Below are 22,463 nucleotides of genomic sequence, written 5' to 3' on the forward strand. Positions count from 1 at the left end.
GAAGAACTTAAACCGGTTTTGCAGTTTAAGAGAGCTAAATTCGTTTAAACGACTATCATTCCGTTTCGTTCTCCAGCGATTGTACGAATGGGTGATGAATATTGGTACGGAGACAGAGTTGAGGCCAATTTGACCAAAGCAGTTATGAATTATATTTGGATTACGAAAGACCAGGATTCGCCACAGGTAACGAAGCTCGTCTCATTTTCCTTCTTTTACTATTTTTTAAGGGCTCTAACGATAATAGAATATCTAATTCATCTTTCTTCTTCATCTTCAGCTAAATTCCGTTTTGCATTTGCAAAGCTTCTTGTTTAGGAGAATGACTTGATAAATACCGCTAACTGTCATAACCAGAGTTGCCAGATGCTTGGAATGGTTGACGGCCAATTATCTTACACTTGACGGCCAAATTAGGCCAGCCAAACAAAACACACGAAAAGCTACATTTTGGCTAATTCTATTGTGTAATAGTGTAATCACAGATTGGCTTTGTTTACCACAAAAGCTCAAACTTGCTTTCATTTTTAATTTTCTGTTACCTTTTACTTTGTTTCTTGCTTCGTTACTTCGTTAAAACGGCCAAATGGCAATCCTGGTCATAACAGTTTCTGTATATTTTCAAGCATTTATATTTTCAGCATTTCCTATTTCTTCTTGTTTTAGGCTCTTTTCAACCTTGGCTATCTGATAGAAAATAATATCTCGATCAAGGGGATTAATTTTGGAGACACGTCCCGTGCAGGTTATGACCGAAAGTCAGTGGCAAAGCTTTATTACCAAAGGTATAAAGACAATATTTTGATTCTTTAGGCTGGCATGCTTTCATTCAGTATCGTTTAATCTTTGAGCTGACCCCCAACCTTGCGTTAATGAGTACATTAAGTACCAAAGACAGGCGCCAAAAGTTTCGTTGGATTGACTTTCGATGAAAAAATTCGGTTAAAATTTTGAAATTTTGGTGTAATTTCCGGTGAGAATTTAAAAATTTCGATGGAAAGAAAAAATTTCGGTGGGTGAAAAAATGAAACACTTTCTATAGGTTATTTCTATTTTCAAAATAAAGTTTTCTGGAGCGCAATCATAAAAGGTACACAAATCGAACATTTTGATGTCAGCCCAATAAATGGACGGAAGAGTAGGCAAGAAGGTCCTAAACGTTTATTTAGAAGAGGTCTTGTTCGCAATATTTTCCAAGGCGTCCAAATTGAAAATGTAGGAACGTTAGAAAGAAATTATTGAAAGAAATAATGAAAAGACAGTAGAAGCATCAGTTCAGCCCATGAAGAATTTAAATTGCTTGGATGTAGAGGGCGAAAGAGAAGAAAGTTAAAATGAGGTGGATATCTTATATGTTGATGACGAAGGAAAGCCAGAGACTGACATTTGAGATGCATTGGATGTATAGTAATATTATAACGATATCAATGAAAAATTTTATTTGTTATTTTGAAAGTCCATCGACGTAAAACGAGATTTTTCTAGTGTTAGAGAATTTCGGCAAGTTTCACCGAAAATAAATCCCATCGGAATTTTTTTGTACTTAATGTAGTTTGTCTATTCGATCTATAAAGCAAACAGGTATAATATCCTCGGTGATGGTTTGAATGTTTTGAAGTTCTATATCTTAAAGAGTGTCAAATAAAAATCTTAAGAATATTTTAAAGTATTTCAATTTCTGTACCGCCATAATATTGCTTGAATGTTTAATCGTGTTTTATATGATTTTTCCAAACAATCTTTTGGTGGTACAAAACTTGTAAACGGCTTTGAAAAAAGCAAACATTTAGTAAACTAAAGCTTTTCGTATGACACTCTTCTTGGAAGTTTATGAAATTCCCGAACTGTCAATATATATATATATATATATATATAGATTGAGTGCAGATTGAGTATATATATATATATATATTCCCGAACTGTCAATATATATATATATATATATATATATAGATTGAGTGCAGATTGAGTATATATATATATATATATATATATATATATATATTATTCCACTAATGATAAATTTGGCTAAACTTCGTTTATTTCTTTTTATCTAACCAAGAGACCTTTAGTAAACTTGCTACTGTTTCTGTATTTTACCACGCTACATCTAACTGATTAACATCCTAGATGCCAGAAGTCTTTGCTAGACAGTGGGGATGGCTACTATCCATGTACAATTGCATTGATGCGTATAAAACTGAAGTCGATCATCCATGAGAACCAATTAACCGTGGTAAGTACTGCAATACCTCGCTGTTAACTGCTTGTAACCTTGCTGCTAACTACCTGTAACCAGTCAGTCAATATTAAATGGCTGATCAGATAAATCTTTGCAAGATTTGGGCTTTCCCTGAGTGATCAGTAACTGATCGAATCTTGTAGTAAGCTTGATCGTTAGGTTGAGAAATGTTTTCGCCCTGCGCTGTCGCCGTATAAGCACTTTACTTGATCCGTGAATAAAAGTCACCATTAGTTTTATGCGTGTGGCTGTTGCTGTGGATGTTGCTATTAGCACTGTGAAAGTTTCTCATTATCAAATTTTGTTAATTCCAAAGCTCTGCATTCCAACAAGCAGTTCAAATCAAAATAAACAATATAATTAGGGCACTTTGCCTCACTCAAACATTGGCTATGTAATGACAATGATAAGCAGCTAGTAGTAAATTTTTTTATTTAAAGTTTGTATTCATAAAAAGCTAAAATAAAACTAGTGCACAATTAAGCCGTAAACTAGACAGAAACGCCTTGGTGAATTATGAAACAAAACCTGCAGCTATACATTTCTCTGGTGGAAAATTTGATGACTTAAAATTTACCAAGTTTCAAGTGTTTCTCTTACTTTTATCGATTTTTGAATGAAACGTTGTACATGAAATCTAGTGCAGGCATAAAATACAAATACTATTTAAAGCTGTTGTCGTGAATTAAAGCAGATATGGCTTCTAGTGCTCTTTTGAAAATATATATCCAAGGCAATGAAAAAGAACCACTGGGGCAATTCTTTCACATACAATCCATCGCTAAAATTTTAATTCAACGCTTCATCTAACAATAAAAAGTTTCCATTTCAAACGTCATTTACAAAAAGCTAAACTTAAAGTATAAAAACTGGTTTTATTGATTTTAATCACTGTTATAACAGATCTTTCGGTTCAAAACTTTTCCTTGTTAACCAAAGGACCTTCAACAAACTTGCTACTTGTAGGCTCCTCCTACATTGTCTTTTTCAATACCTTTTTCGTATTGACCACGCTTCTCTTTCTCTGCTTTTGATTTTTCCGAATTGCTGGCTCTTTTGTGGTAACTGCTAGCATCGTTATGTTTAACAGCCTTGCCATCTTCATTTTTCATAGTATCATCTGCTACAGTACTCTTCCTGACACACGTAAACCACCTCTGCAAAAGAGGGTGCTCCTTGTCTTCTATGCGTATTTTTCTTAACAGCTCGACAAACACGCGGAAGTGATATTTAACGGCGTTTGCCGCGCAGAACACGCGAAATTTTGACGGCTCTGAGTTTTCTGTATTGATTGGAAGAACTTTGTCTAGTAGCTGTGCGTCTACATTTGTGTGTAAAGCCAATATATCGTCACGAACAAGTTTGTTTTTCCCTTGCAACCCAAGACGATAAAGAAGCAGTGGTATTAGTAGCTCATTGTACGAAACAAAGCCTTTATCGTCTGTTGGTATATTGAGAGTAACAAGTTTTGCAAATATAGTACGTCTAGGGCAGTGTTGTCCGAACCCAAGAGGAGGTGGTAGGCGCCGCATCAGTGTAATGATGTAGCTGGAATGGATCTTTCCTGATTCATCAGAATCAAATTCACGCCATAGGCCCATGAAGTGGTGGATATGCTGACAGTAAACTACAGACGAATCCAGTGTCAAGTACATGAAGTTGTCCATGATGACTGCCAGGAATAGATTTGTAATCATAAAAGCACTCAGAAATATAAACGATATGTAAAATGGGTAGCTGAGCAGCGTACCGCAGTTCTTTGTAGGCGCATCAATGCAATTCAATGAATGCATGTCAGAACATGCTGTCATCAGTTCCCGCCAGTTGTCCAATGTAGTCGTCCGTAACAGTACAATCAGAGCTGTCATGAAGTCTTGAAAATGCACTTGTCGATTCAATGGGTTGCCATCCTCAAGCCGAATTCTTCCAAAGAGCTAGGAACGAGTTTGATTTCAATGTTTTTCCAATTTAGTTCAATGCATATCTAAAATCTACGTGCAAGCTAATTGGGTTTCTAATAAGGTAGACATTAACTTGTCTTTTATCTTGTGTGTAACAATTTCAATACAATATCGTAACAATATCGAGCAGTCTTGAGCATGCGGCGGCCGTCGGCCAGCAGCAGTTGATAATGGCAATGATAATGTTGATGATGATGATAAAATGAATTTAGCCTTTAAGAACTTTAACTATGAAACTGAAAAAAGTTTCCAAAGGTTCGGCACAAGGTCTTATGCAACGAAGTACTACATATATTAATGGAAGTCAGTTTAAAAAGATACTTGAATTGTGCTCACCTGCATCCCCATAACCGCGTAGATGTATAAAACCAAGACGACTAGAAAGACGATACTAGGCACTGACTTGATTGAATCGAGAAATGTCGCTAAGATCTGCCTGAGATTACCAGTCTTGCATATGACTCGAAAGATGCGTATGGCTCGAAACAGACGAAACACTGTCAGGTTTATATAGATGTTTATTTCAAAGAACAACAAAGTGATATCGATCCAACTGCCAATGACGAGGAGAAGATCCAGGGTCGTCCAAGGGTCTTTAAAGAAGGGTTTAGGCGTCATAGCAAATAGCTTTAACAAGGATTCAACAGTGAATAACGAGGTGAAAAACAAGTTGGAAACCTCTTGCATTGTGGCGAAAAATTGTGACTGACCATGATGTTTCGTCATCATAATTATGCAGTTCAGTGTGACACAAATTAGGATGACGTATTCGAACGGGGCCGACTCGAGGTAACTGCGAAGCCGCCTCTGCAGCCCATTACCATGTTTCCCTGTTGGTACTATCTTCACATTCAAAGCCAAGCGAATGCAGTCTTGAGCTTGTTTAGTCAGGATACAGAAGCCTTCTTGCTTGCCTCTTTCGATTTGAAACGCCACGGCCACAAACCCAACGAATACGTTAAGCATTATGAACGTCATCACGAGCAGGAAGGAGATAACGAAAACATACGTTGCTGCTGATGTGACGCCGGTATAGTGCTGCGTGATGGTCTGCATATCCGTGGTCCAGTTATCCAGCGTACTTATTGAGAACAAAGTCACCATTGCGTTCAAAACATGGTTGAAATTAAAATCAGCGTCCTTGCACGTCATTGTTGTCGTCATCACTGTTGTATTAGACAACATTGTAGTGTTCCCGGTTGTTGTTGTTGATGATGTCATGTTTGCAGTCATCATGTTTTCATTTTCTTGACAATTTTTTAACTTTCCCGAATATAACTTGACGCCTATAGAATCAGAAAATTCCTGTTCATAGGATGAGCTGATGAAGAAACGAGGCATTAAATGATTCATGACTCGTGTTAATACAGTATGTCAAAGAAACGGGTTTGAATGATAAAGTACCTTCAAGAGCTTCTGCCTAATGTTTCCTAGAAGGACGTTACAATGCCTAAAGGAACAGCGCAAATAGCAGAAAACATTCCCAAAAAATAGGTTTAGGTACATTGTAGCCACTTGTCCCTCAAGAATGTCCCAAGATGCAAATTTCGCCACAAACTTATATTTTGATTTCGGCCAGCCTAAACGTTTAGGCGCCCAATTTCGAACTCACAAGCATGACCGTTGTTTAAAACCAAACAAATTTACCGTGCTCTAATTGGTTATTACTTGCTGCGAAGTATTTTGCTGCTAAAAGTAGAGCTCTTTCCCTCTTTCATGCGTGTTTTCTGCGAAATCGAAATCAAAATCGCACATGTGTTCATATATTTACAAGCTATTCTGCTGCAGAATTTTCCTCATGGAAATAAGCCTTTGAAGTGTTTCAACTGTGCAATTTTTCAAATATGTTTATTCGTACCAAAAACTATCTTTAGGGGTTGATTTTTTTTATTCATAAATCAGTATATTTAAATTTGTGTTGGATTTAATGACTTTGATACTCGTGAGGAGCAAACGAAATTTCATGGAAATCTCGTACATCTTAGATGGAAATCCTATTGCTTTTTTCTAAAAATTCTAGAAAATCGTTTTCTTTTCGTTAGAGATCTCATACGCTATAGAGTTCTAAAGTGTGACGTCACAAAAAAACTATTTTTAGAATTTTCGAATTTGACCACATAACATGAAAGAACGCCATAGAATAATCCCATATATGCAATATCAGTTAAATTTGTCAAAAATCGGGTGAGCTATGGCCAATAGAAAATTTGAAGTTTGCTAACGGATAAAGTTATGAACTGCGGCCAAATTATAGAGGTTTGATGGGGCCAGCGCTTGTGCTTATCTGGTCATATTTGGGCCAATTTTTAATACCTTTAACTGATTTTGCAGATTTGGGGGTATTTCTTGATGCTCTTTCAGGTTTTAGGAAAAAGTTTCAAAGATTCTAATAGCAGATTTTTATGACGTCATCACTTGACAATGCAGGAGTAAATTCTTCCTCAGATATTTGTAGGAATAGATTTATCAGAACTAGGTTACAGCGAATCAATGTTTACGATATGCAGTTTTCACAGGAGTTTCAAACTTACCGATCACAGAGTATATGAACAGCAAAGATACATATAGCAGGAAATAGTTGAAGATCTTTGCAAAGGACGCCACGAGACAGTCGACGACGTATCGTAGTTCTTGTGATATTTTCATTGCGCGCAACACACGTAGTACTCGCAGGACTTTGAGTTGCAGTGGCAAGTTGACTCCAGCCTCTTCGATACACAGACTTGCTAGGGATATCAGTGTGACAATGATGTCTATAACATTGAGCTTATCTCGCAAGTAGCATGCTGGATGCCCAATTACCAATCCAAATGCAATGATCTTAACAAGGATCTCTGCCATAAAGATTCCTGAAATATATTTATTAGTTATCAACTGTCTTCTGTAGACATTGAACAGTTAAATCTTCACCACAAATTAAGCTTAGCTTTCATTTAACGACCCCATTCTTTAGAGACCAGTAATCGAATTGCCTCTTTGATTAAAAAAAAGACTTTTTCGCAGATGTTTGTTTTGCCATAATTTATCAGAATCAGCTGAAATTTTAAATCTCTATCTTGTAAAAAGTACTGTTTTCTTTTTAGCGTGCTAAAAGAGAATCCATATCATTTACCGAACGGAATAAGCTCTATAGGCCAAACGGTGAAAGGAGGTGCATTTACCGTGGGGGTAACCCAATGGGGAAATTTATGAAACCAAGTGAACTTTTTTAATCTAGGGTTGCTGCGTTCAAAACTTTTGGTATAAAGACGGTGACTGTCGCTTTAAAACTTCTTAACTACCCTAATCCTCATCTCAGCGAAAGTGGGGATGCATAAGCCCAAAATTCCCTACATGCCATTGCATTTTGGGCAAATTGATCATTTCTTTTAACTTACCTGTGAAAAGGTAGTCGCAATAACGCAAGCCTCTTGTTAACTGCTTATCTCTGTTCAGTGGGTCTTCGAAAGCCAATAAAATTGTACTGATTATGATTGATCCTAGGCACAAGTTTAGAAACACAGCATGTGTTGCTGTTTTATAGCAAGCTATCCGAATCTTATTATTAGGCGAAAAGATAAACATCGACCAGTGTTTTGGGATGCCATCTACTTTCTTTGGAATGACTGTGTCAGAGTGAGCTCTAATGGAAGAAATCGTACATTGGTTCTTTTCCTTGTGTTTATTTTTTCTTTCAGGATCTATGCCTCTTTCTTCTTTATTTATTGGCTCAGTTTTTCTGTCACATTTTTCGGTACATGTTGTCCCTATTGCAGGGGCTGGTTTAGTTCCACTGCATGACCCACAACTTGAGCCATTCAAAATGTCTTGGAACTCGTTGTATGACGTCCTTTGTGACTCGGTCTCAGTTTGCTCTGTATTTTTTCCACCACCATCTTCATTTATCGCATTTAAGTCTTCTTGAGTTTCATTAGTCAGGTTTTCTATCATAATTCCAAGAAAGATATTCAGAAGAATGAAATTTCCAAGAACTATGAATGATAGGAAGTATAAAACAGGAATGATGACCCTCGCTTTATTACGTTTCCAGAATTTGTCGACCAGCTCTCCCATCACCCCAGGCCAGCCCTCGCCAGTTAACAGTACAAATACAAGCAGCATTGATTCCTTTGCATCGGCGAAAGACCCAATTCGATCGTCCGAATGCGACAAATAATTCTTGAACAAATGGTTCCCAAGCATAGCGTAAATAAACAGCGTTAGAAGCAAAACAATTAGCAGGCTGAAAATTGACCGTGAACTTCGAATAAAGGAATTTTGCATCTTAAGCATCGAGTCTCCGAGTGCAGTGCCCCGAAACAGCCGTAGAAGACACAGTGCCCGGAGGACACTGATTCCAGAGTTTGTATGTCCGTTGGCATGCTTATATATGATATCAGCTATGGACCAGAGCACGACAAATAAATCAAGAAGACGAACTTTGACCTCTAGATAGTGGTTGAATCCATACATCCAGTACCGTAGTAAGTGCTCCAGGCAAAATATAGCGTTACAGACTATGTTCACAATATCCAATTTGTTTTGCACGTTCGCTGGTATCTTCGTCCCTGAAACAGCAAGGCAAGTGCTGTTTAGCGCAATAACCGCCATCACCGAATAGAAAAAGTGTTTCGAATCGATTACTGTCTTGAGTGCATGTGGAGCTTTTGGACACGGTACAATTTCAAAGTTGCATTTACGTCGGTGACTGCTTGGCAATTCAATGTCAACGTCAAGACCGATGCTTTTTACATCTTCATTCAATGGGCAATCGTTATCGTTATTTTCTGCATTTTTTTCAGCGTTTAATCTTGTTCCACCTGCCCGCTTCCTAATAAACCATTTCTTTACTTCAAATATTGCACCTAAAAAAGAAGATGGCGAAGCTAATCTGGTGCACCTTGCTCGAGATGTCAGTAATGTCAGATTATGGTCGAGCTATTGCAAAGAGTGATAAATTTTGATCGGTTACGATCATCATCAGCATCAATCATCCTACTCTTTAAAACATCATGTCATCATATCATTGTATAATCACACCATCGTATAATCATATCATCGAATCATTATACATTCATATCATCATATCATCGTACAATCATCTCTTTGTTTCAGCGAATCATCGTATAATCATGTCATCATATAATCACATAATCATATCATCGTATCATCATTCCATCGTGATCAACTCAGAAAGAGAACTTACTGTGTAGTTTTTTTAAGCTTGCTTGGGTTGATTTCTGCTTGAGGGTGACAATATCTTTCGTTCTTATGTACTGGTTTGTCAGCACACCTAGCATCAAGTCAAGGCTGAAGTAAGCACCAAGTAAGATTAGCGAGACAAAGAAGATGCAATGCCATTGTGATCCCATCGCATCGCTAAGCTATTGATAAGGAGAAGAGAATTAATTTTTAATAGGTTGAACTAGGTCTTACCTTTCTCTCAAAATGTTCAAAGTTAAAGTGGATTCAACCATCTGTTAAGGTGCATAGAACAGGTGCATTCATCTTGTTAGCTCTTATCAGACAATGAAGTAAAGTAGCCTTTTGTGTGAATAGGTAAATTTGCGTAATAACTGATGGTTTTTTTGAAAGGATCCAATGGTAAATCAAATGGCATTAAAAAGAAATTGATATTTAGAGACAAACTGGTATTTTAAAAAATATGTCACAGTTTTCTATATTTTACCTTGCTGGGCAACCGATCATTGAAATATTTATTTCTAGCATACATACGTGATAATAAGCAATAATCCAATCTTCCAACGTTATTATTTGGAATACTGTCAGTAGTGAATAGCCAATGTTGTCGAATGACGTCATCCCGAAATTAGGCCCAGTCCAGTTTCCAACACAGATCGCTGTGCTTCCACATTGTGTGTCCGCTTTGGATCTGCAAGCTCTAGTTGGGTCTGTCAAAGTTGCTGGTTCCAGGTCCTGACAAACATGGTGGAGCTTTCCTTTGAAAATTTGCAGTCTGTATGAGTTATAGTTAAATTGAATACAAGGAATCTGTATAAAATGATTAACGTGGATACCACCGTATCGGCTGAGGACAGATATGATAGTATACAGAAATAAACAGAAATTTAAGGATGCAAGTTGTGATATAGATCTTTAATGAATGACCTGTATATGTCATGTTGGTATTCATTGATAGGATCAGAGGCTTTATTTCCAATAAATTATCTTATTGATGGGAGGAGCAAAAACAACCATGTAAAGGCATTTTCTCGTATTATGTCATGTCTGTGAAAGTGACATTAAACGCCGTGTCACGTGAGCTGATGTCAGTCAGTCTAACTTATGAGAATTTGTTTTAACAGTATGTCAAATTCATAACAATATGCAATATGCAATATTGGCAGTCAAGTATATAATATTGCTACATAAACACGTCGCAATTTTGACTGTGTTTAATCGCCACCACATATAACGTGCTTTATCAGTATGTTGAAATCAAGATAATGCTCTGACATTTTTTGCAGTTTTCTGCAGTGAAGCTCTCACTTTTTGGAAAATTGAAAGACTAGAGCTAGTAAGTTATGATAATGTTATACTGTTAGCTGTGAGGCAATGGAACAAAACTTTGAATTGGTTTGTATATTTAGGTGTCATTGCCTTATAAAAGATTAGATAGGAATTTTTTGCCAAAGTCTGCTCAGAAGGGCTTATTACCGCTAAAAAGCTCCAAGCCAACGATAGCGTAAAGCATGAGTAGCAGCAATATGAAGACAGCAACGTGGAAGAGTGCCAGTGAAGATTTTAAAATGGCGTCCAACACAATTCGAAGCTCTTTTGCAACAACGAGCAGCCGTAGCGGTCTAAATATCCGCGGTAGCCGTAGAATTAAAAGATTTAGGTCTTCTTGATCACCAAGAATTGTTTTGACTGAAGCAGCAAAGCCTAGAAAACGGAAAGACTCCTAGAAATCATTATCAAATATACGAAGGAATCTAAAATATCTTAAAAAACATTACTAAATTCCACAATGAAAGCAGTTCATCTAGTGTCCCATCCGACCAGTGCTTGTCCATTGCTCTCTGGTATTTTCTATATCTCTTTATTCGTTTTTCCCACAACGTACAGTATTCTCTAAGGGACTGTCACAAGTGTGTTCGGTTTCTAAGTTTGTATCAATTGAATTTCTGATATGAACAGTAACTTTTGATATCATATTTGTTGAGAACTGGTCTAGCCATATCAATGATTTCACCTGCATTAAATTACGATCCCGTATTGAGTCTCTCCCCCCTCCCCCCTCAATAAACTGATCCACATTTTTTCCTTTCCTCTTACCTGTTAAGACGATACTTGCATCTAGAACATTGAGTGGATCTCTAAGGTATGCTCCAGGGTGCAATATAAAACCGTATGCTATGATCTTAGCAATAAACTCTATCAAGAATATGCAGTTCAGAATCATATCCACGATAATAATTGTCGCTGTTTTGTTAACTCCAATCAGGCAGCTGCTAACAACAATTGAGATTAGAATCAAGGCTTCAAAGCTTGCATGGTTCACAAGTTTGATGCACATATGCCTGAAGCTGTTACTCTGCTTGAATACGAATAAGGAACGGTGCCTGAGTGCTTTTCGTCGTGCAATTCGGCCTTTGATTGTGCGCTTCTCTAGTCTCATGACTTGCTTTTCCATAGTGGATGACTGTGTAGCCGCCATTATCATCAAATGTTAAACCAGAAAGACTGCAGTACTATCGCTTCTTCTTCTGCACCTTTTAATTAATATGACGTCATGTATGCTTTCAGGTTGATTTTACCTATTGATTAAACGTGTTCCGAAGCTCTTCAAAAAGAGGTTAGAAGTGATCATACGAGGCTCCTTATCTTTAGTTTCCTGATCTATAGATCTGATTTCGTAATAATTTAACTAACTGGAAAACAAAAGAAAAGAAAGCCTGTTTGCACCATTCATAACCATTAATGGATTTTCAGAAATTAGACGCAAAAATCAGTGAAAGGCCTGCTGGAAGTTCACCAACCTTATGTCACTTATGTAAATACTGCTGATCACTTGTTGGTCCCATAAACAGTGCTGCAGGATCGGGATGCACATTCAATGGCATTTGGGAACGCTTATACGAAGAAAGAGATACCTTTTAAGCGATTCCCCTCTTAAGTTTGATATTAAATATTTACTTATATCGAGGTTTTTCTTCGCAGATATTCCTTGGTGTTGCTGTAACTGCCTGTTTTCTTGTGGCCCTCTTTACCGATGACGAAATTTAATTGGAAAGATGCCAATCGACATTTTGTGAAAGAACAGCTAAAGCAGAGATCGGAAATGAAGTAAATATTCTAGCAGCAATACCAGCTGCTCGCCGACAGTACTCAGTAATAGACGGTACTTTTTTGTTTCCACAAACTAATTAACTTGTGAGTTTATTTAAAGCCAAGTCACTCTGCCCCATACCCTTTGAAATTGAAGTTGAGATAAATCATTCATAATCCCTTGTTGAATTTGCATAGTTTAGCACTCCTCGATCTTATTGGCAAGCAAGACTGGATTGGATGAATGTTTGATATATAAGAATTTTAGATACTATTTTTGCCAGAGCATATCTTAACGTAGTTTTTAAGTATTTCTGTACTGTAAACCTAATCATACATATTTTCAAATAATATTGATCACGGAGTAACAAATCTATTGATCACCAAGTAACAGGCGTTTTTAAATGCTTAATGATTGTCTTATTTCTAGTTACACTCTAATACTTAGACATAGGGGCCGGGGGAGAGCATTTTTTCTTCAAATTGAAAGAATCTCCTTTTGTAAGAGAAAGGGCACCTTTTGAGAGAAAATTTGCCTTTTTGCTACATTAAGAGACTCTTTGAAGGAAAAATCTACATTCTGGCTGCAGTTAATTATAATAAGTGTTTCTCTTGCTTTGTGTATGGGCGTGGCATTTTGTAGTCAATTGCCATTTTTTGGCCCCCTACTTCTGACTGCCTTCCCACGATGCCTATCCATCCAAGTGTCTGGACATATGCTCTGACACCTCGGGTATCATATTATATTCCGAAATTCGTTCAACCAGCTATTTCAAGTCATAAAATTTCTAGATAGTCTAGCGTTTGATTATTTTTGATCGATATCTGGACTAAAACAAGCTTAATGAAAACAGTCTGGCTATCGCTCCTTCAACTTTATTGTCATATGCACAAATTCAACATTGACGAAACTACATTCGCAGCCTTGATCTTCATTTGCCGTTCAAGAAAGTCTTGAATACCATTTATCTTGGCTTCTTTTTGATGAGATGAACTCATAAGTTATATTTGGCCCATTTTTTGTTTCGTATTTTTTTTCTAACTACTGTTATCGGTCTTCTGGTATAAAATATTTCTTTATCGGAGTGTCGCAGGGAACTTCCCAAGGACCACTCCTTTTAATTTTCAAATTAATGTACCTTAACTACAAAAAATTTTGTCGTAACAAAATTTCAGACAAATATTTTGACGAAAATTTCTTCGACTAAATTCGAAATGAGACGAAATTTTGCCACGACGAAATTGTTTGCAATTAAGATTTTGGGAATTCGCATTGAAAAACTAAGACGAGGTCAAGAATCAAATTTATGTATCCTTTTGATCTATTCCATGTAATTTACATCATTTTCTCATTTAGATAATCTTCATAATTATCTTTATCGTAGGCATCATCATCATCATCATTGTCATTTCTTGAATTAACTTTCCTTTTCACCATCGTTCAATGAAAATAGTTCTAACTCAATGGCGTAACGAGAGGCGGACGCCACCCCCAATGGGAAATAATCTCTTTGGTTTGGTTTAAAAAATGGCGCTATCTTGGGTCAAAAAGTGTTAGGAGGACGCCACCCCTAATGGCAAATAATATCTTTGGTTTGGTTTAAAAAATGGCGCTATCTTGGGTCAAAAAGGGTCAGGAGGACGCCACCCCTAATGGCAAATAATCTCTTTGGTTTGGTTTAAAAAATGGCGCTATCTTGGGTCAAAAAGGGTCAGGAGGACGCCACCCCTAATGGCAAATAATCTCTTTGGTTTGGTTTAAAAAATGGCGCTATCTTGGGTCAAAAAGGGTCAGGAGGACGCCACCCCTAATGGCAAATAATCTCTTTGGTTTGGTTTAAAAAATGGCGCTATTTTGGGTCAAAAAGTGTTAGGTTTGTCACTTAAGATTTTGGTAATATGTTTTTAAGGTAATATATGATTTTGGTAGATTTTGGTAAAAATCCACGACGAAATTTTGTCACGACGAAATTCTGAAAAGTTGTCCGAAATTTTTTTCGACGAAGTTTATTCGCCGAAAATTTATCTGACGAAATTTTTTGTTGCCAGTGTATTCTCTTTGGCGGTATGCTGAAATGGGAAAGCGGGAGATAGGAAAACAGAAATGGAAAATTCTGCCTTGCGGGAATCTTATATCTTTGTACCCTTGCTATCAAAAATAATTATCGCTTCTGTCATTCAGTCATTGTGAAGGAGAATGTAACATTCAAGGTGGGAAGGAGGTTACCGCTGTGGATCAAGAAATTAAATTTCCTGTTTTTGGAATTCTGGAAGGAAAACAACAGCGTACGGAATCATTTATTGCAGTGAAATCGTACAATCATACCCAAACTCAGGTAAGCATTTGGTACAAATCTTCGCTGTTTTTATCGGAACGCCAACTTATTTGACAGCTGCTACTGCAGTTAAAACCCGCCACTCGCAACGTAAGTAGGCTAGGGTGACATGAGGAAGATATTTTTCAAGTTTGACAGATGGCATTGTCCTGCAATTGATATATAGCTATTTACTCCCGTATCTGTTTGGTAAAGTAACAAGTATAGTCGATTGATACTGTTGGTATTTGTGTGCGTGGACATATTCGTCCAAGAAAATGGCAGTCAGCTCTCGTTCCTGCTGTTTGTTGGCTCATTGCTGAGCCCGCCTTGGACGTTTGTTCATTGCATAAATTAAACCTGCAAATATATGATTTACCTGTGACTGTCAGAGACAAAATATGTTTTGATATGAAGATGAGTAGTGTCCTTATCAAGGCTTATTCAAGACCAAAGTAGCCTATATTTGTATGTAAAACATTTCAAGTTTATAATGTTTTCATTTCAAGTTAACAACAAAAACGTCTGGGATACAGTTTTTTTTCATTGCTTGTCAAGTTTTAAATAAATGGGATTCATATTACTTACAAACATGATCTCGTTTTTAACAACACGGAATTTCCTTTGGATTATAAAAATCCACGAACCATTATGGAAACAAGAGAAGGTTATCCTATTCAATCAAAGGGGTTAGAAATTCCTTAACTTTAAAACATACAGGTACAAATATTTGGCTTTTGGCAAGTGAATCTGAACCCTGCTGTCCATGAGATATCTGTTTTTCACGATAAAGACACTTGAACATGATTCTCTCACCGCTGGCATTCCACACTCTACAATATAAGAAAACTACCATTCTTCCTACATACTATACACTACAGGGCTATCTGAACCGGGGGGCTTGGGGGCTGCCCCCTGATAATTGTCAATTTGTAGTATATCTCCTTTATAACAGTGTACTGAATGAGAAGGAATGCAATTGGCAGCTCTACAAACATGAATTTCGTTCCAATAGCACTGCTATATGGGAATGGAACCTTTGCATGTGATGTCAGTTAACAAGAAATTTTGTGTGCATATTTGCTTCCAAGCTTTCAAGACTAAAAAAGTATCAGGTAGCTCCATAGTCTTGACACTAGTTTTTGAAGCTTGGGTCAAAAAGCTATTAAGATTTTTATTTTTTAAACCTTGATAATAAAAAACGGCAATGATTGATTAATATTCAAGTTAACAAGCCTTGCCAATTGCTGACCTGAGAGATTTTTGTGATGATAATCATAACACCATGTAGTGTTTGGCAGGTTAAGAAATGCACTCAGGTACAAGAAAACAGTATATAACTTTACAAAATGATCAACCATCTTCTTTTTTTATTTTCCTTTTGATTTTGCAAAATGATGGTTGGTCATAGTCAACTTTCTTTTTTTGTTATACACTGTTTGTGATAAGAAAATTTTTTCTAAGAACATGAACCTCAAAACTTGTTAAAAGTTAATAACAAATTAAGAACAAGCTGTGGTTGAGCTTCTGTAGAATGAAATTTTGAACAACTTTTTATCTCAAAACAAGGGTTTTTAGCCATGCTTCTTTCAGTGAATGTTCAAACTTTTTGGCAAATGAAGGTTGTCTCACTCACTTTGTTGGCAAATGAGGCCTGAACACCTCCCTAGAGTGAAAAAGCTAGCAATCACACTGCTTCCACCCTATTAATTTAAGAACAAATTAAGAAAAATCCAGCCTCAGATTTTCAAAAAACTTATAAACATTCAACCTGAACTTAAATTTACTGGTTCTCACAAAAAAATAGTGTATTGCAAATAATTTCCTATAAGAAGCAAGCAAACAGCTATAATTTGCTGCCAGCCAATTGAAATCTCAAAGATGCAGGGGATTGAACATTTCAGACTTAAAACTTACTATATATAGCGTTTTTGTAGCTGAAGTATATCTCAAGCTTAGAACGTGCTTAGCTAGTAGCCATCTTAGTTTTCCGAATACAGTGCTCATCACATGACGATAATAGTGTAGTGTGTTTAGGATCCCCCCAATTCAGCATAAGTTTGTTGGTAAATTTTTAGTTGGTAAAAAAATTCCCTGGTTTGTCAGTAAAATCGTCTATTGGTAGGTGAAATAGCACCTAAATTTCTCTCCATCCATATCTTTGTTGGTAAATTTTACTACTCAAGACCCTCCACCCGCCTAGTCTGGAAGGCCAAGCTACGCCACTGACTACACTACACTAAGAACAATTTATTTGCCAAAAAGGAAATTAGTTTTTGGTTAAAATTATTTTTTGTTGAAACATATTTAGTTTTACTGATGATGTTTTGATGGTTTGGATGTTTTGTTTTAATTTATGTTTGAGCCGGAAATCCTGCCAATTAGAGAAACTTTGAGGATTTACAGTATTTGACATATTTAACCATATTCAGGGTCACCAAGAAAGGGGACAAGGGGCAAATTGCCCCAAGGCCTTGACATCTAGGTGTCCTCATAAAGTAATGAATTCCATTTTAGGAATGGAATGGATCAAGTGTAGCAACAATATGCCTAAAAATTATAAAAAGTTTTAGATGATTGCAAGAAATAACTGCAAGAAATTTTTTGAGATGCATTTTTAACTAATCTAAAGGGTGTGGTCACAAAATTTTATCCTCGCTCTGCTCGCAGGGACCTCGTCTTTCCGTTTTGCTCCAGAGCCTCTGAAACCTCTCAGCAGCCCCAGCCATATTTGCCACACAAGTCTTATAAGAATTTTTATAGATTAGTTGAAATTTCATAAACTGAAACTATTGTTATGAGGAGCTCAAAAGAAGCTTTAGTTCATTTTTGCAGATTACCTATAAATGTAAGTAATATTTGCATCCATCACAAAGTAATGTACCATAGAATATTTCCAGTCTGGAAGTATTAGTATGCATTTGCCTACATTTATTGATTGTATCTGTTTTAGGGTCCAATACCAGGTTTGAAAAAATCTGCTATGTGCTCATCCCAAATGTATATTTGTCAAAAAAGCGAAAAAGAGAATTAAAAATGTATATATATAAAATAACACTGTTTATTAATCTTTCTTAAAGTTTTTGTAACAAAATTGCATTTGATACACACATATTATCAAAGCATCTGTTTTTTGTTTTTGATTGAATTTCCTTACCCCTCCAAAATCCTTGATTAAGCAACGCCAATAAATTGGATACTGGACCTTCCATATTGCTTTGCTGCTTCCTTAATTGTCACATTAGAAAGCACAAAAGATGAAAAATGTGAAAATGATATTTGATGATCTTGTCTATGAGTAAAAATCTCCCATTTTATCATTCAAATTGTATTTCATATTAGACTGAGCTGTAAAACGATTTGAGAAGCAAATTTTCTTCATATAGATCCATCTGTTGTTGCTTATTTTCACCAACTAATATTGAATAGTTCAGTGTGTGTTGAATGAATGTAGATTTTGACTATGCTTAAGAAATGTCTGCACTTTGTAAACAGCCTCAGATTGAGATTGTTTTGAATCATCATCATAGACATCCATTTTGTTAAATTTCACTTCATAACATTTCAGTTTCACAAGAAAATTGTATATTTTAGGTTCATAAGGGGCAAGGAGAGACAATCATATTTTGAAGATACACGATGAAGCTTTTAAGATCTGGTGAAAAGTGGAAGCCAGATATTTACATGCAATATCAAAACGTAGATCTTTGGAAGAATCTTATCACCAATCAAAGGTTCTTGCAACTAAAACAAGCGATGCTAGGAGCGCTAGAATAAGATACAATGCAAACAAATTTTCCAGTGAAAGATAAATGGCTAGGAAACGTGGTTCAAAGAAGGGAGAATCGCGATTTTAGATGGCAGGATTGGAGAAAAGAAAAAGCCTTGTCATGGCCAAAGTCTTTTGCAACGGTTCCCGACATCCCTGATGTAATCCGAAGTCACCAACAAGACGCTGTGAACCAAAACATCGACAATGAAGCAGAAAGGCACATGCCTCGAATGAACTTCCTCCATGGACGATCGATGGGTAGGCTGGTAGAAGACCCTGACGAGTGCAAACTGTATTTAGATTCCCCTCTTCTATTTGACAAAAGTAATGGAATTAAAAATAGACAAAATCTCTCAGATGATTCGACAAAGGATGCTAATGACATAGACAATGCTCTCACAGATAAAAACTCTCGATTTCGAAAGGCAAGGGGAGGACTACGCGATTTAATAAGGTTACACGAGGAAGAAATTGCAAGAGCATCAGGATCAAAACAGATCTATGCAAAGCGACCAAAGCATGAAGATATGCTACAAGCCCAATCCTCATGTTTATCTGAAGAGGAAGGCAGGATAAACCACGAAAAAATACCATCTGATGAAGGGGTTATCGATTACGTGAAAAGTGAGACTAAGGATAATATGTTTGTGGAAAACAAGGCGATGGTATTTGAAACCACTACACCTACTGCTAGTTTTGTAAATGTTACTAGTATGAATATTGCTAGCAATCTGCCAAAGATGGATAAAAGCACGTCAACAGAGGATATCGAACTCCATCTGCGAGAAGATATAGCACTAAGCTTTGATAAAAAAATCATGGAGAAAGAAGATCTGATAAACACTTTGATACAAGAGAAGGAGAGTTTGGTTGTTAAGTTAGAAGAGCAGAGGAAGGTTGCCAACGCATATCAGAAGTTGGAGGATCGTTATCGAAGGAGGGTTTATGACCTTGAGAAGATGATGTTTTCATGTACCTGCGGTGTCCTAGACTCGAGGAGCACTTCAGAGCAAGATCTCACAAAGACTTTATCATCGAGGTTAGTTTACTTTGATTTATGAAGTATGAGCAAACATTAATCTGAATGATCACATTGAACTAAGAAAGTCAATTTGCAGCTATACCTTTCCGAGCGTTGGTGATGTATCACAGGGATCAGTTATCTAGCCTTGGCTGTTGCTCTTTTCCTTATTGGCTTTCTTTCGTCCATGTTCAGTTTGCATTCCTTTGCTGATGATACAAAATCGTCACTGTTTTACGCTTATTTTCGTATCATGCAAATATAACTTGCTTACAAAAAGAAATGAAAAAAGTTTTTAGCCTTCTATTTTCGATATTAACTGTGTAATTTTCTCTTACAAATCTTGAATACCCAAATTTTGTACACAGACCCCGTTTTGCTCCCATCCTAAGAGAAACTGAATTTTTTTCTGCGTTCCATTCCTTGTACATTCATTTATCTGTATACAACTGATAAGAATTCCTGGATAGAAGCCGCAGAATTCTTGAGCCAGGCTGTCATAGGTGTGCCAATTCGTCCTCAATTCATACTTTTTTCTTCAACAGAATAGAATTTCGAAGGTCCAATTCGCAACTTGAGATGCAGCAGCCAAAAAAGGTAGATAATATTATCAATGAACTAGAAAGCTGGATAATGGATCAAAAGGGGATGCAAATTCTGCATGATAACAGCTCAGACATTCAAGACTTTATGGCAAGCGAAAGCTCGCTGAGCTCTCTTTCAGACGTCCGGTTAAGTAATTTCCCGTTTGAGTTTATCGATCAATTTGATGCAACCTCTGTGTAGATATCTAAGCACTAGCACAACGTTACCTAATACTTTTTAAATGTCGTATCCTACCCGTAGTCTACAACCTAAGGCTGTTATCTCCCTACCAAAGTGTACTTGGTCGTGTAGAGACACACAGTCATTCAGGCACTGACCTCAGTTTCTGCTTACAATAGAGCGTCGCCCGCCCCACTGGCTACGAACGTGTTTTTCTGTTCTTACTTACAGTAGGCAAAAATGGAGCTTTTCCCAAAGTTATCAAAAATCTATCATTTCGAGCTGTTTTCGTCTCATCATATCGCTGGGCAGAATAAAGTGGCTAAAATGAATTCTTAGAATTGGACAAGTCTTTTGGATTTGAAACGTTTTATCTGAAAAAGCACCTAGGACGTCTTGTTCATGGGCGATGTCACTTGAATATACTTCAAGTTGACTGAGATAGCTATATCTAATTCTTTTTGCAACAGACTTGGCTCATTTGGCACAGCGGGTCTGATTTCCGAAATTCTCGTTACTTTTTAATTCTTGCCATTCAACAGATTTCAGTGAATGAACTGTAAGGTAATTTTATTGAACCGGTCTTCCATATCCATCCAGCTTCCATATCCGATGCGGCTGGCAGGTTTTAAGAAGTAATATTTGCATTAGTTTGTAAATGTATTCATTTGTAGCAAATTGACGTCATATGTATAGCGTTTTTATGACATCCCTCGAAGATTCTTATAGTAGTAATAAGGTTTAGATAGTTGTGAATTTTGTGAATTATCTTAATTGAAAATTGATAAAATATTTTCAAAGGTAAAGTAGCCCTTAGAAGTGGGCTGGTCATCAGAATCATTATTAAGCACATTTTTGCAATTTTGATGCTTTTCTAGATTTAGTAGTGCTAGATTGTAAAATATTACGGCTAGACCATATTTTCAGCGCATAAAAATCTTGAGGTCTATGAGATGCCAATTCACTGTACCAATATTACTTGACAAGCGCTATAGCCAGATTCATGGTTGATATATACATAACAAAATATCTTTTAGCCATTGTAGCTCATCGATATATTCTACGAAAGGTTCTTATAGGGTGGCTAGGGCTTCTATTCGACCGCCCCCCCCCCCACCCATTGAAAAAATTCAAGCATATAAAGATAGGCAAGGCCTATTGATTGGTTAAAATGGGTCTGCTTTTCTCCGAAAGGAGTTTCCAGCCGCTGGACATAGGATCCGTTAATGTTGGCCTGTTAACGTATATTTCTAAAGGCGGACATAGCGAATGAAGGTGGGCAATCTGTTTTGCTAGATTTCATATTATCAGGAGGAACTTCCCTGACCATAGGCAACTCAATACAGCCAAAAAACCCCTTAAAATTGACGATACGAGGCTTATCGAATAATTATAACCAGATTTGCTAGTTCCAGCTTATTATATATTATATATATCTTTCGCTTCGCATTCGCAATGCTTAGAAAATCTTTAGGAATTTATACAGAGTTTAAATGTTCACTTCGTAGTGTTTTCATTGCCTAGCACCGTGATGATCATTATTGCTGGGCGTCAGATTTAGCAGCAGTAAGAAATTTTTGCCTCGTATCTTTGTGAAGTATTATATTTTTTCACCCAGTATCTTTTCTTCTATTTTGAAGAAAGTGGTAGAATAAATCCTTGACTTCATTTTCTAACAGCAGCCTCGTTGTTTGACTGTTGATGAGCCTTGCCATCAATGCCGTGTAATTTGGTGGTTGTTACTTACATTAAAATGGCAACAGAAGTCTTAGAATCGAATCAGTGTATAGGGTTGGAAAGGACCGGTTATAGGGAAATACTAAACAATTGTCTATGAAATTAGAAGTTTTTATCGAAAGTATAATCCCAATTGAGTTTATTTCAATTTTCCGAAGCACATTTCCGATGCTTATAATCTGCTCAGTTAACGGACAAAAAGTTCTTTTAAATTATTGCAGCATTACACTACGAAATTATCATAACGTCTGGATCCATGAAACTGGGTTAATTGATTTTTAGTTTTTCTTCACGGACAAAATCTATAATTTGCTGTATGAAAATAAAATTTACATTTGGACCAGTGCAGATAGTTTTCTACAGTTGCTATGAATTTTCA

The 22,463-nt window shown here is 36.7% G+C and overlaps 3 protein-coding genes across 4 annotated transcripts in view; 2 read left to right on the plus strand and 1 right to left on the minus strand.

The window, feature by feature from the left end:
• The window catches only part of LOC148957673 (protein sel-1 homolog 3-like), a 32,363-nt gene extending 18,400 nt beyond the window's left edge, over nucleotides 1–13,963 (plus strand). The window contains exons 21-25 of one of the 2 annotated variants that reach the window (XM_089114879.1): nucleotides 77–186; nucleotides 667–785; nucleotides 2,131–2,236; nucleotides 12,367–12,436; nucleotides 12,594–13,963. In XM_089114879.1, the coding sequence (XP_088971005.1) occupies nucleotides 77–186; nucleotides 667–785; nucleotides 2,131–2,236; nucleotides 12,367–12,432 (401 nt within the window). In that variant the 3' untranslated portion in view covers nucleotides 12,433–12,436; nucleotides 12,594–13,963. Of the gene's footprint in view, nucleotides 1–76; nucleotides 187–666; nucleotides 786–2,130; nucleotides 2,237–12,366 lie in introns of both variants that reach the window. The other variant, XM_089114878.1, reaches the window with a different exon arrangement.
• Nucleotides 3,199–11,863, minus strand: LOC135684915 (voltage-dependent L-type calcium channel subunit alpha-1S). The gene is made up of 8 exons (XM_065200618.2): nucleotides 11,482–11,863; nucleotides 10,861–11,088; nucleotides 9,919–10,142; nucleotides 9,389–9,566; nucleotides 7,581–9,047; nucleotides 6,735–7,052; nucleotides 4,540–5,489; nucleotides 3,199–4,176 (listed from the first exon to the last, which is right to left on the minus strand). Exons 1-8 carry the CDS (start codon nucleotides 11,861–11,863, stop codon nucleotides 3,199–3,201), a joined length of 4,725 nt encoding a protein of 1,574 aa, XP_065056690.2.
• Nucleotides 13,964–14,083: 120 nt separating the features above from the next.
• Nucleotides 14,084–22,124, plus strand: LOC148957674 (uncharacterized). Its single transcript, XM_089114880.1, has 3 exons — nucleotides 14,084–14,810; nucleotides 18,384–19,600; nucleotides 20,128–22,124. Exons 2-3 carry the CDS (start codon nucleotides 18,573–18,575, stop codon nucleotides 20,366–20,368), a joined length of 1,269 nt encoding a protein of 422 aa, XP_088971006.1. The 5' UTR covers nucleotides 14,084–14,810; nucleotides 18,384–18,572; the 3' UTR covers nucleotides 20,369–22,124.
• The last annotated feature ends 339 nt before the right edge of the window (nucleotides 22,125–22,463 follow it).

Source organism: Rhopilema esculentum, chromosome 21 (genome assembly GCF_057945365.1).
Source record: "Rhopilema esculentum isolate cy_ngs chromosome 21, ASM5794536v1, whole genome shotgun sequence".
Taxonomy (NCBI): Eukaryota; Metazoa; Cnidaria; class Scyphozoa; order Rhizostomeae; family Rhizostomatidae; genus Rhopilema; species Rhopilema esculentum.